This window comes from Sciurus vulgaris (genome assembly GCF_902686455.1).
Source record: "Sciurus vulgaris genome assembly, chromosome: 6".
Lineage (NCBI taxonomy): Eukaryota > Metazoa > Chordata > Mammalia > Rodentia > Sciuridae > Sciurus > Sciurus vulgaris.
Genome location: NC_136466.1, coordinates 141662202 through 141679994, shown reverse-complemented (window position 1 = coordinate 141679994; position 17793 = coordinate 141662202). Strand labels below are relative to the sequence as shown.

Below are 17793 nucleotides of genomic sequence, written 5' to 3'. Positions count from 1 at the left end.
TTCACTCTTCAGTGCTTTCTTGCTTTGAGTAATTCTAATTTATTTTAATCTAGTTCCAGTCTTTCTTTCCTGCCTTTAGATGTAGTGGGTTTTATAAATAGTTGGAAAAAATAAAAAACACACATGCACATTATTCTGTATTCTAAATCAAATTCATCTTGTTCTATCATGAATACAGATGGGGAACAACTGATTACTATATTCGTGAAGGTCCTTCATTTTCTTGAATGTCATAAATTCACTCTTCAGTGCTCTCTTGCTTTGAGTTCTAATTATTTTTAATCTAGTTCAAGGCTTTCTTTTCTCTTATCATTTTCCAATTATTCTAAGATTATGAGTATCCTGAATTTTGTTCCATTCATCCAGAACAAGACTCAGTCAGAGATGTTGAGGCTGTTTCTGTTTTTTGTCCCTTGTAGTCTATTTTTTATGACTATTCTACCGAGCAAACTCATGAGTTTAGGGAGAAACACAACTTATTTTATGGTATTATAATATAATGTCAAAAACAATTTTCTGTGTATTTAATTTTATGGCGCCCTTGTTATTTCATTCTTAATTTTTACTTCATAGCGTTGATTTTTCTTATTCCAAGTTTGTCATCCCTCATGACCCATCAGTTTTCATCCTTACCTGTTCATAATATTAAATCAGACTTTTGAGAGAAAGATATCTCTGAAATATAAAATTCACTAAACTGTTCTAGATCCTCACCAAAAATAAAAGGACTCTTCCTGGGACCAATCCCCTAAGTTACTTGCAGCATGGACAGATAGCAGTTGAAAAAATGCCCATGAATGCAAGGACCCAGAGTATTTTACAGTGAAATTTTAGGGGACAAGAAGCATAAGTCATTTACTAATAAACCTATATTGACTATAGACAAGGGGAATAGGATAATGGGAAGGGGCAAAGTTCTGGGGTCAGAGGATAAACTGAAAAGAGGGTTTGCTGCTTCTTGTTTGGTTTTAAAAGCAGAGTATGATGTGGCCTCAATGACTAATTTTCAACACGCCGTAAAGGAACACAGATAATTTGTTCTCTTCCTTTTTAGATTTAGCTTGAATTTGCAAGTTAAACTCCTGTTACTGTCTTCCCTCCTTCTATCTTAATATTTAGGATATTCAGAATCCTTGTCAATAGTCAATTCTGAAATACTCTACTCTGAAACTAAAGCTCCTCTTTAATGTCTTACCTCCTTTTCCCCAATTTCCAAGAAAAATTCAATTCTTCTTCCAAAACTGTACTCTTTTAACATCTTGTTAAACACTTTTTAAGGAATATTGGACCAAAGACTGGACCATATAATTCTCATCTTGCACTAGTACATTTTAGCACAAGTAGCAACTTTGACTGGTTTAGAAAATTTTCTAATTATTTTTATACCATAGCTGAAGAATTTTCACATGGAACTACTCCCAAAGATATTGGTCAACATGGAGCTGCTGAAAACCAAGATAAGGATGTGAACCAGAACTTAAAGGACCAGATACAGCATAGGTTAGTTTTAAACTAAATATCCTGCTTATTGTTTCTTGCTCTTTGAACAGACAGTTACCCACTTTGGAATCATCACATGTAGAAAAAGAATTATTTCCTGGCATTCAGTTTTTTACAAGTAAAACAAAACTAAGTGGTTTTAGTGTTGGGTGACATGTTTATGTGGTAGCTTTTATAGTCAGAGCACAAGTCATTGTACCCTGGGAAAAGAATTCAATAGGCAACATTTCCCAGTGTGGTTCCATGAACTTATAAGTTAATTATATGGAATTCATCCCTCATTAAGGAAATTCCATTGAAGATCATGGAACTTCAAAGAGCTGCATATCAAGACTACAGAACATAGTTCTGATGGCACTTTTGTTTTGCTAAAAAGAATTTTGGTGACATTATTCTAGTTATATACGATTTTCCTTTGGAAAAGGAAATTCAGACAAAGAGATAATTTTATGAAACCTTGAGAAGTCTGAAAATATGAAGTGAGCCAGAGAAGAGCAATTTAAGCTATACATTAAGGCTAAATCCTCTCTGGGAATAAAAAAGTTTCAAGAATCATTCCAAGAATACTTTTGAGGAAAGAAAATAAGTCTGAACCATCTATACTTACTCAAAGACCTCTTCAATTTCAATCTCTAAGAAAAAAATTAGATGCTATGGGTGGATCAGGATATAACTACCATTATAAGAACACTCAGAGCTACTCTACCATTAATGCAGATGATGTTTCCTAGATTTTCAAATACAGAACTAAATGTACACTAAAGCATTCCTGAATGGGTGACATTTTCAGATCATCTTTTACTCTTATATATATCTCAAAAATATGTCTTAATGGTATTGAACGACTTCTTTAATCTAAATTCAATAATGTTTCATTTCCAGTATATTTCTCAAAGTTGGGTTTTTAGACTCATTAGTCAGCTTTCCATTGCTGTAATCAAAATACCTGACATAAACAACTTGGAAGGATGAAAGATTTATTTGGATCTAAGGTCTAGAGGTTTCAGTTAATGGTTGACTAGTTCCATTGCTTTGGGCCTGAGGGGTGACAGAAGAACATGAGAGAAGGACATGGCAGAGGAAAGCCATTCAGCTCATGGCAGCCAGAAAGCAGAAAGAGCAAGAGAGGAAGGAGTCAGGGACAAAATACACCCCTACAAGACATGCCCAGTGACCAACCCCCTCCAGTTGGGCTTCATGCCTATGGTTTCCCCTACCTCTGACATAGTTCACTTCACCTGATGGATTGAGCCTTTGATGAGGTTAGTACCCTCCTGGTCAATCACTTCCCAAAAGCCCACCATGAACACTGCTACACTGAGGGCCAAAATTTCAATAAATACATGGTTGGGGAAAACTTCACATGCAAACCATAACAAGCTTCAACTACATTGGTAGCCTGTATTTTCATTATGCCTGTCAAATAAATCATAATGTCATGATTATTGCTTCTTCAAATATTTCAGTCGGTATGAGATATTCATATCATATTTTGATTTTGCAGAATTATAGGCTTCTTGGACAACTGGCCTTTGTTGGAGCAATGGTTTTCAGAGCCTGAAAATGTTTTGATAAAAGTTAATGCTGAAATAGATAAGGAATCTTTATACCAAAAACTAAAAGAAATTTTTGCAACTGAAATTGTGAAAAAAAAGAACAAAGGTAATTACATTTCTTTATAATTTTGGATTTATGAAACTAAAATACATGGTTTTCATGAGTTTAAAAAGAAACGGGTATGATTGCAAATTGTTCTCTTGTATTTGGACTTTACTCTCTACAAGTGTATTCTGCCTCTAACTTTAGTTTCTGCTGCATGTGTTTCTGAATAAAATAGTTCTTTTCCATTAAAATTAATTTAATCAGAGGTCATTTTGCTGACAGTACTGTTTTCATTCTAAAAACAAGAAATAGCAAAGTTAAAATTAAGAATGTTAATCACATTGTATTCCTTGAATATATACAATCTTATTTGTCAATTAAGTATCTTTAAATAAAAGTTAAAAATTAATGATGCTCTAGAGAAGAGTAAATATTTAAATTTGTTAACTTCAGCATTATAAGGAAACAATATGTGAATTTTCCTTTTAGGGTGGAAGTAGTAGGCATTTAGCCTCCCCCAAATGTATTTTGGTATGAATTTATTGATTATTAATTTCTTCCTTCTTAGCTGGCTTCAATGGTATATCTCCCTCACAGTAAACCATCTAGACTTTTTTTTCCTCCTTCATTCAACCAATAATAATTGCCCATTAACTTTTCATTGTATTACTGGAACTTATTTGAAAGAGATTTTAAACTCAGTTCAATGTCACACTTCCACTGGGATTTTACCTTTGAAAAATGATTTGATAAGGAAATATTTTTTATACCAATTGCCCCTAATTTTATCAGCCACTACAGTTTCTTGGTGTAACAATAAATGGTCAATGTTAATAAGATCAGAATTCTCAGGTTGCCTTGTTGGTACATTATCTTCTGTCGTTTGACTTACCACCTAACTACCATAATGTATTGGTGAACTGACACCAAAGCTGTCCATCAGCATAAGCCCCTGCCACCGTGGGGATCCAGGCTTACACTTAGAAAGACAGTTCCTACATCTGCTCACAAACACACGCCAGTGTGAGGCTTTCCAAAAACACAGAAACAAATCCATAAAGTACTTTGAGAGGCTTAGGATGTGACAGACACCAGGCTGAGAGGAGGGAGGAAAGCTTCCACATCAATCTTAGAGGTCTTGGTGGGGAGGCCAAACCAACCGGAATCCACTCTGAAAAGGTTCGAACCTGCAGGTTGGGAACCGTTTGCCTTCGCCAGCCATCAGTTTCAAAGTTAGCATTTTCCTAAATATTTTATATTTCATCATACAATCCACTGACTGCATTAATGGGGGCAACTGTCACATTTAAGATTTACAGGCCAATTAGTTAATTTCTAATAACTTTGTAACAAATATTTTATCACTGAAGCAATAAGTCCTTACTTAATCCGGTGCTCTGTATTGAACACCCCGATTAAGCTAAAGTGCTTCCCACATAGCACAGCTAACTGATTCTATTTCTTCACCCACTCTAAGCTCTCCAACTCGTTCACAGGAACCTACCGAACTTTTTTCCCATCCTGTTTGGCCTGACTTATTTATATGGATCATCTAAGCTCCAATGACTTCTTTTAATTTCTCTCTTTTAAATAAAGTGTGGTACTTGCTTCTGTATATATTTTGACATGAAAAAAGTGACCATAATATATTGTTAAGTAGAAGAAAGCAGAAGGGTGTAGGGCTTCCTCATCAGTGGTCCAGTGGGTCGCAGAGTGGGCTTCTGTGGTCTGGAGGGTTGCAGAGCCTGAGGTGGTCAGGGTGTGCCAGGAAAGGTGAACTGCATCATGACAGGCAGAGAGGACACAGCAATGACAGGAGCCTGGAAAGACACCAGCCAGCCACGCTCCAACCCTCAAAGCATCCCCTCTACCCTGGAACACCCTTCCATATCATATATCCACAATGCTCATTCCATGACTTTCTTCATATATTTGCTCAAATGTCAGCTTAGCAGTGTAAAATTTAACATCCTACAGCACTCCTGATCCAGGTCCTTTTCTTCCCAGGAAATATCACCTTCCAACCATTTGTATCAATTGTTATTCATTACATTCATGGTTTGCCTAATACCACCAGAATGCACACTTGACCAGGGCTTTGAATTTTCGGTTTTACTGTTGTATGTCCAGCAGCCAGACCTGTGCTTAGTGTTGTTTGTAGTAGTAGTTACTAGTCATTTTATTTTAGAGGTATAACCCCACTTTTCTTTGAAAAACATTAGAGACTCAACAAATAGTGTTTGCATGGCTGGACATGGTAGCACCTGCCTGTAGTCCCAGCTACTTGTGAGGCTAAGGCAGGAGAATCACTTGAGCCCAGGAGTTCAAGACTAGGTGGGCAACATAGTGAGACACCATCTCAAAAAAAAAAGGTCATTGCATGAATGAATTAATCGCTAAGTTTTAATTCAGGACCCATACATAATGCAGTGTTCTAAATGCTTTATATGCTTTAAGTTAGTGCTGCACATTGCTTTCCTCTTCCATTTCCTCCCCACCCCCACCCTCTTCTATCACTTTGCTTTTAATCTTCTTTTTATGCCTCTCTTACCTTGCTTTTCCACTAGAAATTTTGAGATTGTCTTTTATTCTTCCATTCCTTTTTTTAAATTTTTTAAATTTAGTTTTTAATTTTTTACAGACTGCATTTTGATTCATTGTACACAAATGGGGTATATCATTTCGTTTCTGTGGTTGTACACAATGCAGATTCATACCATTCCTGTAATCATACATGTACATAGGGTGATGATGTCTGTCTCATTCCACCATTTTTCATACCCCCTCCCTCTCATTTGTTCTACATATTCTAAAGTTCCCCCATTCTTTTCTCATTCCCCACCCCCCCACCCCACTTATATCATTCTCCACTTATCAGGGAAAACATTTGGTCTTTGATTTTTGGGGATTGACTTATTCTCCAATTCCATTCATTTATTTGCAAATGCCATAATATTTTTTCCTCTTAATGGCTGAATAGTAGTCCATTGTGTATATATACCAGAGTTTTTTTATCCATTCATCTGTTGAAGGGCATCTAGGTTAGTTCCACAATCTAGCTATTGTGAATGGAGTTGCTATAAACATTGATGTGGCTGTGTGACTGTAGTTTGCTGATTTTAGGTCCTTTGGGTATAAACCGAGGAGTGGGATAACTGGGTCAAAAGGTGGGTCCATTCCAAATTTTCTGAGAATTCTCCATACTGCTTTCCAGAGTGACTGCACCAATTTGCAACTCCACCAGCAATGTACGAGTGTGTCTTTTTCCCCACATCTACGCCAACATCTACTATTTGTTTGTGTTCGTGATAATAGCCATTCTAATTGGAGTAAAATGAAATTTTAGAGTAGTTTTAATTTGCATTTCTCTAATTACTAGAGATGTTGAACACTTTTTCATATATTTGTTAATTGCCTGTGTGTCTTCTTCTGTAAAGTGTATGTCCAGTTCCTTGACCCATTTATTGATTGGGTTCTTTGTATTTTTGGCATAAAGTTTTGTAAGTTCTTTATAAATTTTGGACATAAGTGCTCTAGCTGAAGTGCGTGTGAAAAAGATTTTCTCCCACTCTGTAGGGTCTCTCTTCACATTCTTGATTGTATTCTTTGCTGAGAAAAAGCTTTTTAGTTTGAGTCCATCCCATTTATTGATTCTTGCTTTGATTTCTTGTGCTTTGGGACTCTTGTTGAGGAAGTCTGATCCTTAGCCAACTTGATGAAGATTCAGGCCTACTTTGTCTTCTATTGTTGTAGATGGGCATGATACCTTTATTTATTTATTTTTATGTGGTGCTGAGGATCCAACCCAGTGCCTCACCACTGAGCTACAACCCCAGTTCCTCTTTCATTCCTTTTTATTAGCTAGCTCTGCATTGTTACATTTCCATTTGGCACCTACTCTACAACTTTTTTAGCTGCTCTGTACACATGTGCTTGTGCACACACACACACACACACACACACACACACACACACCCCATTACCCCACCACCCCCATCATCACCACCTCTACCACCCCATCAAGAGGCAGGAGAAATCATATTTTTGACCAGGTAATAAAGGACTAAAATCTTAACTTTAAGGACTGGATGATTAAGAGAGAGTTCTAGAACACAAATTGACCTTAAATTATTAAGTGTAATTTTATATTAATTTCAGTTTCTCTTAGTTCAAATGAATTAGGGGGTGTCTGGAATCCCTAATGAAGGTTCATTCTTATCATCTTTTTGAAGTTGAAAAGAAATTAGAAGAAAAGGAAGCTAAGAAAAAAGCAGCAGCTTCCCAAGCAGAGCCTCCGCCTCCCCCGCCTCCTCCCCCACCTCCTCCTGATGCAGAAAAAGAGAAGGAAACTCTTCCAAAGGAGTCTTCAAAAACTACTCCTGCCAAAGGAAAACCACAATCAGGTGACTGACAGAGTGATTTATAATCCTGTTGCCAGTTTCTTATTTTTGCTTAGAAAAGACTTATAAATTAGAATGCCAGTCTGTTTATCTAGATTCAGACTTTGGCAGCTTCAGTCATGAGAAACAAAGATCTACACTCAGGAGCAAGTAGAAGAATCAATCTCAATCAATCAATCTCTCTTTCTCTCTTTCTCTTTAACTCTCTCCCTCCCTCCTCTTTCTCTCTCTCTGCTGGGAACTGGGCTCAGGGCCTCTCACATACTGAACACACACCCCACCACTGAACTACACACCCTACCTAATGAAAACCACTCTTTTTAGTCAAGAACACCTTTGACAAAATGCTCAGGGTCTTTACTGTTTAGGAGGAAATGTGAACTCATCATACTCGGGCCAGCTGATGAGAATAAGACCACAGATAGAAAGAGGAAAGTCACAGAATAACAAGAAGTAATTTAGGGCAGATCAAGGGGCAACGTCTGTTTGCTGAACTACAGAGTTACATTTATGTGAAGTGTGAGAATGCCTTAATAAAATGAGACTTAGCACAGCCAGATGTCTACAAGAATAAGGGAACCAATCAATAGCATCCATCAGGGACTAGAATTTGTATGAATGTAAATCTTCAGGGTTATATAGTTATAAAAGGAAAGAAACAAATACCTGACATCTCAGTGTATTGATGGATCTATAGATGAAAACTCTGCATAGAGAATATCCTTTAGTTTTAATTCCTTCTATATTCTTAACTACTAAGGACCATGAATCTAGCATTAAGTGACAGACAATGATATAATGACAAAAGTAAAGTTTTTGGTCCTTGTATGAACCAGTAGAATGTCAGTAAGTTCGGTGTTTGTGGTTTCAGCTTTACAAATGACTGCTCATGCACCTACACAAGTTCACCTAGGTGTCTTAATGCTGTGTCATGATTGTACTTCTAAACTGTATAATCATTGTGCTTCGTGGAGATTTTAGATGAGTCTTAACCTTTAAAAATAAATTTATTCATATTAAGCAAGGAAATTTGAAAATTTTAGTAACATGTTAAAGATCACTCCTGCAATTGGGGCTTAACTACAGGCAAAATTCACAAACCATAAAAAAAGTTTATACCATATGACAATAAAATGCAGAGCCATGAATCAAATAAAATCTAGATATGCATCCTTTTCCTACTACCTCAGTAGGAATTTAAAACATAATTCAAAGGTTTGGAGGAAAAGTGGAAATCTTTAAAATGCTATTCAGAGTCGAGGAAGACAATTTTCGCAGTGGCGTAGATTAGCCTGGATTTATCCAATATAGTTCTTTAAGCTATAGCCATGACTCTACTCACCCCTGTACCCCCTCAATTTGTTCCAATCAGAGTATCAATGTATTTGAACCATTCCCTGAAACTGATCTCTCATGTTTCTGATTATGACATAGTTCAGTCCTTAAGTTTCTCAAGATTGTTTGATATTTTAAAATTGTATTCTTAAACACTGTGCATTGGAGGAATAATAAATTGATTGTTGCTTCAAAGAGTGGTTGTACCTGTCTGTTTTTTACACCAAACGCAGGGCTAGTACCTAATCCTTAAATAATGTATGAAAAGATTACTCTCTACAGGCTTAATTACTGCTCTCCAACAAGAATGCATCACAGGTAGGAAATATCAGTGCTCATGGGCATCAGTAGAGCAAAAAGAGCTACCCGTGCAGCTCAGGGAAGATGGTGAAGCAATTTTAGGGAGAGAAGTTTCTGGCAGGTTTCTTAATAAACTTTTATATAAATAATTTCAATTTTTCTTCAAAAGAGAATATTTTCTGAAATGAAGTCTGAGGCTTCTGAACATGCCCCTCTCAAATAGTCAATTACAATCTTTTTTAGAAATTTAGATGAAAAGAGGAATTAATTCCTCAAACAATAAAAACAAAATAATCAATGTGGGAATGGAGTAGAGAAGGAGGCAGAGTACACCGAGTCCTAACAGAATTTTGTTCAAATATAGTTCTATATTTTATATACTTCTGCATTTTATATCTGTTTCAAATGTATGTGGGATTCAATTTAGAAAATTTCACAGTTGTACTCCACTGGAAGGCTTATTATGAAATCCACCACCAAACAACAGTATTAATTTGAATTGAAGTTCTCAGTGTGGCAAAATAGAAGAGTACATGTTAAAATAAATCTGAATAAACCCATGTGCTTCAAATGGACTTAAAAGTTTAAAAACTTTACAGTTCCATGAGAGGATTATAATCACATTCATTACCAGATGTTAATATTAAAGTTTGAAAGAAGTTCTCAGTGTGATGAAATAGAAAAATACTAGCAGGGATACCATTTAAGAAGATTCAATCCACATCATCTTCAGATTAATTTTAACTCACAGAGAAGACCTGAACCATTTTATATGGTTCACAAATATAACTGTTTATCTGTGAGAAATAACATATGATTGCATAGAAATCATATAGCCTAACTATTGGAGTCAGTCATCAGTAATCCCTGTGTGTTGAATTTTGTTTAGAAACCCCACGTGGTAAACAAGAAGCTCTTCATGAAGGAAAAGGAAAGAAAGGTGAAACTGCACCCAAAAGAAAAGGAACAGCAGACAAAGGTAGATATTTTTTGTGTTAGTCAGCTTTTCATCACTGTGACCAAAATACCTGATAAGAACAAGTTAGCAGAGGAAAGATTTATTTTGGCTCATGGTTTCAGAGGTTCAGTTCATGGCTGAGTGGTTCCAAGGCAGAAACATCATGGCAGAAGGGTGTGGCAGAGGAAAACTGCTCAGCTCATAGTAGCCAGGAAGCAGAGAGAGAGAGAAGAAGGGACCAGAGAGAAAATAAAACCTTCCAAGGCATACCCCTAGTAACTTACTTCCTTCAACTATGTCCCACCTCCCAGTGGTTCATTCAGTCATCAGTGGATTAATCCACTGAGGAGATCAGACCTCTCATAATCCAATCACTTCCTGAAAGTCTCACCTCTAAGTATATGACATTCAGGGGCATTCCAGATCTAAACTATGACATCATTACATGTAATTCACATTTTATAAGTCTCTTAGTAAAAAGAACTAGGTTTATATACAAGTTTTGCATTAACTACTTCTCTCAGGCATTTGTAAATTACAAACCCTGGCCAAAGAAAATAACTTCAAACTTTTTGCAGCCTGCCTTTTGGCAAAGGTCTTGCTGAGAAAAGCGATGATTGCAGGGAATAATTTAGAGAATGTCCAATAGGCAAAATATACATTCATCATAGATATTATCAGTGTTTTCCTTGGGCTAAGATTTGCCATCATAAAGCTACATACTGCCCTATATTTTCTTTGACCCCATATTAAATTGCTTTCACTGATAAAATTTATAAAGTCCTTATAAACTTCTTCTACAATAGAACATAACAGTGGAGGTGAAACTTTGATATACCCACAATAACCTTGTATTACATTTTCTGTGGGGATACTATGCCTACTACATTGTTTAATGACCCCTAAATGAAATCCTAGGTAAGAAACTTCATTCAGTATCAAGGACCAGAAAATATTTTTCTTTCTCTGAATGACAATATAATTAGCACCCCAAATGACAGCATTTCCCTTTGTGTTTTGGCTGTGTGGAAGTTCAGAACCAAATTTGTGGCTCAGGATTACTGTCTGTTTAAGGACCTACATCTCAGTATCTGTTTCTCATGCCTCTCCTTGTTTTGACTTTTCATTTAATATTTTCTTCTCACCCTTGTTTTATTTTAAAAATTTTACTTTGTTTCTTTGTGATAAGGGGGATATAATTTTAAAGTAATTAATAGTTTGTAAAAAACATTTCCAGTCTCTAAGGTATATTAGTTAGATTTATGTTAAGCTGCTATATAGTAGCCAGTTAACTAAAGACTGAAAGGCAGTTGGGGATACATACAAATGGCTGCTTCTGTCCTTTACATTCAAATAGCACTGTCATGAAGTGTGTACCTTTGTTTAACTGTCCATCACAACTTGCCAATGCAATGGTAGTTCAAGAATATGCAATGTCCACAAAGTGATGCGCTAAAAAAGATGTTTGTTTTGGCATTTAAACCATGATTCTCAGAGACTCTCATCCTGCTCTGAGAACAGGATATTGTGGCCCTATAGAACTAGAGTGGATTGGCAGATCAACACTGACATTAAAATTTTAGTTCAAATCTAAAAGCTATAAATAATGCTCATCTCTCACTTGATTACTAATAGAGTAATTTTCACATTTTATGTTACTTATCCCTTGCTTGCTCATTGTTATCCAAGAAAAGCAAATGAAAGATCATCATATAATCATCAAAAAAGGAAATTAAGAGTACTTATGTTTTCTAGGTACCAAATCATCAAATTAAACATAATACTGCATGTTATAAGAGCATCATTCTAAATTAAAAGCATAAAACCTCCAAACAAACCACAAGCAAACATCCAAATTCAATAGTAAAATACATAAACTGGAGCTATGTAGTTAACTCAGTTTAATGCAAAAGATTTAACTTTTATTTTACTGTTTATTCTATAATACTAAATAATATTTGAAATACATGAACTCTCAATCAAGATTTAGAAATTTTTCCATTACATAGAAATATTTTGACATTTATAACAGGATTTCTCCTTCATGAAGAGAAATAACATTATTTCTTAATATTTGAAATTACCATCACAAGGTGGACACTATTAATTGATTATCTGACAGGCCACTTGATCATATTTAAAGCATCTCTTGTGAGTTGAGCAACCATACTTTTTCTTCTTCCTTCAGACTCCTCCTTCTTTTCTGCTATTGGTGTCTTTGACTCATTTATATTCTCTGCATATTAGATCAATCTCAACCCCTCATCTCTTGAAATCTTAACACTGAGATTCCATCCACCATTCTCCTTACAGTAATCTTAACTATTTCTCAGCTTCTTCTACCCATTTGCCACTGTTCCATTATAGTCCTTCCTAAAGCAACGGCTTTTAACTCCATAGTCTTACACAGGAGATGCTAATTAGTAATCTAATCAAGATGCTAATTAATCAACTAAGTTCAGAAAATGCCAAGTTTACATCATGTTAAAATGTTTTTAATTACAAAATTTTTTTTCCTATGTCAACATGCCATCTTTCAGAAAGTGAGAGGTGTAATACATAGGATCCAAAAACATTATTTGCAGAATTCTTCTTCCCTGGGGAGTATCTGCTGAGACTAGAGTTCTTGTCAACAAACGCTTGGGAATAGAGTAATGCCATCTTTAGTGTCTGTGATCTTAGTATTGTTCCAGTGCTTGCCTTCTGACTTGACTTACAACTTCAGTGATTATAGATGCTGTGGGCCACTTAACTTATAAAAAATGTAATGTTAATGTTAAAAAACATCAAATCCACTCGTTTGGAAAGCTGTGGAAGATAGAAAAAAGAGGCAGAGGTGAAATGTAATTGATAATGCTAGATGTATCTACAAGGGCAGTGGCTCTTAAGGTATTGGCCCTGGACCAGCAGCATCCACATCACCTGGGAACTTATTAGAGCTACAAATACTCAGCTTCACTCCAAACCTACTGACTCTGAAACTCCAGGAGGGATGCCCAGGAGGGATGCCCAGGAGGGATGTGTTTTAACAAACCCTTCTGGGGATTCTGTTGATCATTAAAGTTTGTGAACTTCTACACCCGAACCCAAGGCTTACTGTTCTATTGTAGGCATTGGAGTATCAGAAACATTTGTAAGGAATGTTTACAACCAATTCTGGCTTAGAGTAAACCCCAACATGTGTTGTTGTTATTGGCCCCAGACCAATTTTCCAAATACAGTGGACAGAAAGTAAAATTCTCTGCAAAGTTGACCTAGGAAGTATCCTTCACTTATCACCGATTATAATTATGCTAAAATTATGTTTTGTAAGTGATCCCCAACATTAGTCTCATTACTTTACAGTTGTTCATATGCCATCTCTCTAACTCCACAGAGGAGCAAGTTGGATTTTAGGACACTGAGGAGAGAAAACTTTCCCTGCATGAGCTTTTCCACACAGCTTCTCCATAGTGAGTTAGAGAGTAAGCTGGTTCATTTTCAGTCTCTGGCTCCTTGCCTAACTCTGGCCATCTTCTCTTCCTGGTTGTGTTGCCTCAGTCTACTCAATTTCTAGGCTAAAATTTCAGTCTTACCCAAGCCATCCTGAATACCAACTTCTGTAGTCTCTGTTTGCTGCTCAGGCAGCCATCAGCATTAGCTGTTAGCAAAAAGTTTTAGTTGAACATGGCTGACCCCTGAGGCACTTAGAAAGCCATCACTGTTAACCTAATCTTCTGACTCCTTCCTAGAGAAATTATTATTTAAATCTGCTTCTACTGGAAGTATTTTGGAACCAAAAGATAATAATAACAATAATACCTTTCTTTATAAAATAATAAATCAGATGTTGCATATCTTTTCCTCCTTTCTACAGTTTTTACCTCCCTATTCTCTAACCTCCCTGAGACGTAGTCATTTAATTTGAAAGTAGTTGGGTTCTCTTGATGTCTTCTCCCCAGCAATTAATATAGTTTACTCTTACCTAAGAATTAAGTGTTTATTTTCTTACTTAAATTTTGGTTTTAGACCTTGACTTTTAATTACTCAGAACTTTTTAAAATTTTTTTAAAATTTTATTTGTTCTACTTAGGTGTACGTGGCAGTAGAATGCATTTATACATTTTGATAGATCATATAAATGGAGTATAATCTCTCATTTTTCTGATTATACATAATGCAGGATCACACTGGTCATGCAGTCATCCATGTATATAATGTAACAATGTCTCTTTCACTTTATTATCATTCCTTCTCCCATACCCCTTCCCCTCCCTTCACTCCCCTCTACCTAATCTAAAGTACCTCTGTTCCTCCCTATCCTATCACTTATTGTAAATTAGCTTCTGTATATCAGAGAAAACATTCATTCAGCCTTTGGTTTTTTGGGTGTGGCTTATTTCACTTGGCGTGATATTCTCTAATTCCATCCATTTACCAGCAAATGCCAGAATTTCATCCTTCTTTAAAGCTGAGTAATATTTCATCGAATATATATACATACCACATTTTCTTTATCCATTCATATGTTGAAGGCATCTAGGTTACTTCCATAGTTTAACTATTGTGAATTGAGCTGCTACAAACATTGATGTGACTGTGTCACTCTACTATGCTGATTTTAAGTCCTTTGGGTATAAACTGAGGAGTGGGATAACTGGGTCAAAAATGGTTCCATTCCAAGTTTTCTTAGGAATCTCCATAACTCAGATCTTTAAGTTGCTACTAATTTATTTCTTCTAACTTGTTGCTTGGTCTTTTCATTTTTAGTTGACAATTTCTTTATTTACAACATTAATTAAATAAATCCTCTCTCCTAAAATCAAATTTTTCTTTTTACTTTATTTTTATTTCCTGTTCTAGTTCCTTGGGTTTCTGTGTGATACCATAAGTTTATTTTAAGAAATAAATTGCTGATGGATTGATTTCTTCTTCTATGAAGTGTCTGTTCAGTTCCTTTGCCCATTTATTGATTGGGCTACTTGGGTTTTTTGGTGTTAGGTTTTCTGAGTTCTTTATATATCCTAGAGATTAATGTTCTCTCTGAAAAGAATATTCTCCCAATCTGTAGACTCTTTCTTCACATTAAGGACTGTTTCTTTTGCTGAAAATTATACTCCATTTGTGTATGATTTATCACAATGCACAGATGCATTCTACTGTCATGTATAACTAATTAGAACAAATAAATAAGTAATTAAAAGAAAAAAAGAAAGAAAGAAACTGCTAAAATTTACCTGTACCACATACTAGTCACACCTTATTTTCCTAATCTTTCACCCTTGAGGAATGGTTACACCAAACATTCAAGGATTCAACTTTATAAGCAAGGGCAAATTTCTTATTAGAAGCTAAAGTCTTCAAAGCAATGTTCCCTGTTGCACCTAAGATGATTTCAAAGGTTTTGTTCAAAAGTGACATCTTTCCATCAGTACAGCACACAATATTTATCCTGTCAAGTCTTTCCCCCAACTGACATTTTTTTTCTTTTTTTTTAACTTAAATTTTTATTTTTACAGACTGCATTTTGATTCATTGTACACAGATGGGGTACACCTTTTCATGTCCATGGTTGTGCATGATGTAGATTCACACCATTCATGTAATCACACATATACATAGAGTAATAGGAAAGAAAGATAGTAGAATGAGACAGACAATATTACCAGTGACATTTTTATTGTTAAAAAGTTAGGTAAAACTTACATGGAATCAAAGCACAATAGTCTAAAAACTGATCCCTGTCCCTCTTAATTTTCACTAAATGATCGTGATGTTTAAGTAAAAAAAGAAACTCAGTGTAATCCCCAGATCACAGTTACTTGGTCCTTCACAGAATTCTGCTTAAAGAAATTCAACTTGAGGTTGCCATAAGGATATTACTTTTATTTCACCAGAGATTCAGGTCAAAGGATAAAAACTCATCATATACCAAAAAATATGTAAAATTATGAATATCTTTGGCAATTACATGCATAAAATTTTTTTTAATTTTTCTACATTTTTAAATTTTTAGACACAATTTCAGTTCTATGGAAATGGATACTGTTTTTAAATGTATAAGTAGAAATGATCTAAACTGACTACAGGACATAGTTGACAATTTCTCCTCTACTTATAATTTGTTTATTTTTAACCAACATAAAAGTGGAAGATGTATTTACTTTTCTAAACAACATTATCATTAAATATTATTCATTAGAAAAATATATTTGGGGCAAAGAAAGCACTTCCTATGTTATGGGCATCTATAAACTACATCTAAACATCTCAACAATTAATCGAAGGTCAGTGGAATTAAAATTGACTGAATTTCTAACCATAGTAGCCTTGATCCCAGGAAATGCCAGGGTTTTCTGAGTCAAGAAACAAGGTTTTTTAGACTATAAGGCTGCCCTTGTTCTAGACTTCCTTTTGATGCTCTCTTCTGGTGAAGTGGTATCTTTTCAGATTCTAAATTAGAACAATACACCTCCTCTTCATCTCCCCGTCATCCTCTCATCCCTGTCTCCTCTTCCTTCTCCTTTCCTTCCCCTCCATTTGCGTCCACTCCTCTCTCTTCCATTCCTCCCCCTTCTCTCACACCTTGATTCAGCCAGACTTGTGGCAATACAACTACCTTCATGCATAAATTACTCTCTGGTTGTAGCAAGAAACCTGGTTTCCCCTAGGAGTACAGTCGCCTGCAGGGAGTGGAGGGAGGTTCAGGAGCTGCAGTGGCCTCTCCCTTCCTGCCTGCCTCAACTCCAGGAGCTGATTTTTAAGGATTAATTGTCCTTCTTCTTTGCCCTCTGTCCTGGACCCCAGGGACACCAAAAAGCATCACTCTTGTTCTGTCTGTTTCTCATTCCAGATAGAGAGTTTAATTTGACAATTTCTGCAGTAGGAAATGAAACAGAATTTGCACTAGAGTCCAAACTTTATAAGACCCACATGTTCATTGTAGAGGCAAGGGCAGAAATGAAAATAAAATATCAAGTTGTTTCAAAAGTCAGTTGAATGAGACCAGTCGAATTGCCTTACTTAAAAAAAAAAAAAAAGAAAAAGTAAATGGTTCATCATTGTTAGTTTTATCGGTTAATTTGGGGACCGTGGAGAATAAGATATTTGTTTTTCTTTTGATTTGGTAAGACCATAAGAAGTAGTTAATGAATTACCTGAAGTCCCTGGCAATCATGGATTTATTCATCCACCAGAAAGAATTCTGTTTTGTTCTTTACTTGTATCAAAATGTTTTAATATGCCTATTTAAGTTTCTCCTAAAGGAAAATCAGCAGGAGGGAAAACACCAGTAAAAAAATCACCTGCTGACTCTACAGACATATCACCCACTCCAACAGCACCACCACTACCTAAACCAGGATCTGAAGAATGGGTCTACGTGAATGAACCAATCCCTGAGGTATGACCACTTACAATCAAACTAGTAAAACCCATTCTTCCTCCTGTTCATGTCCTGTTTATGATCCACATCATTATTTGCAACATACAGAAAGCATTTCATAGCTGGTAATATATGTGTACTCATCAAAAAGCTGCGATAAAACTAGGGGTGTAGCTTAATGGTAGAGCTCTTGACTAGCATGCACAGGTCCTGGGTTCAATCCCCAGCAGGAAAGAAAGAAGGAAAGAAAGAAAGCAGGGAGGAAGAGAGGTGGGGGAGGGAGGGAAGGAAGGAAGGAAGGAAGAAAGAAAGCAGAAGAAAGAAAGAAAGAAAGA

The 17793-nt window shown here is 35.9% G+C and overlaps 1 protein-coding gene across 1 annotated transcript in view; it reads left to right on the top strand.

Moving 5' to 3' along the window:
• SPEF2 (sperm flagellar 2) overlaps positions 1-17793 on the top strand; it is a 182335-nt gene that overhangs the window by 84667 nt on the left and 79875 nt on the right. The window contains exons 17-21 of the mRNA XM_079145179.1: positions 1392-1500; positions 3005-3162; positions 7335-7505; positions 10027-10116; positions 17328-17476. Of these exons, the coding sequence (XP_079001305.1) occupies positions 1392-1500; positions 3005-3162; positions 7335-7505; positions 10027-10116; positions 17328-17476 (677 nt within the window). The remainder of the gene's footprint in view (positions 1-1391; positions 1501-3004; positions 3163-7334; positions 7506-10026; positions 10117-17327; positions 17477-17793) is intronic.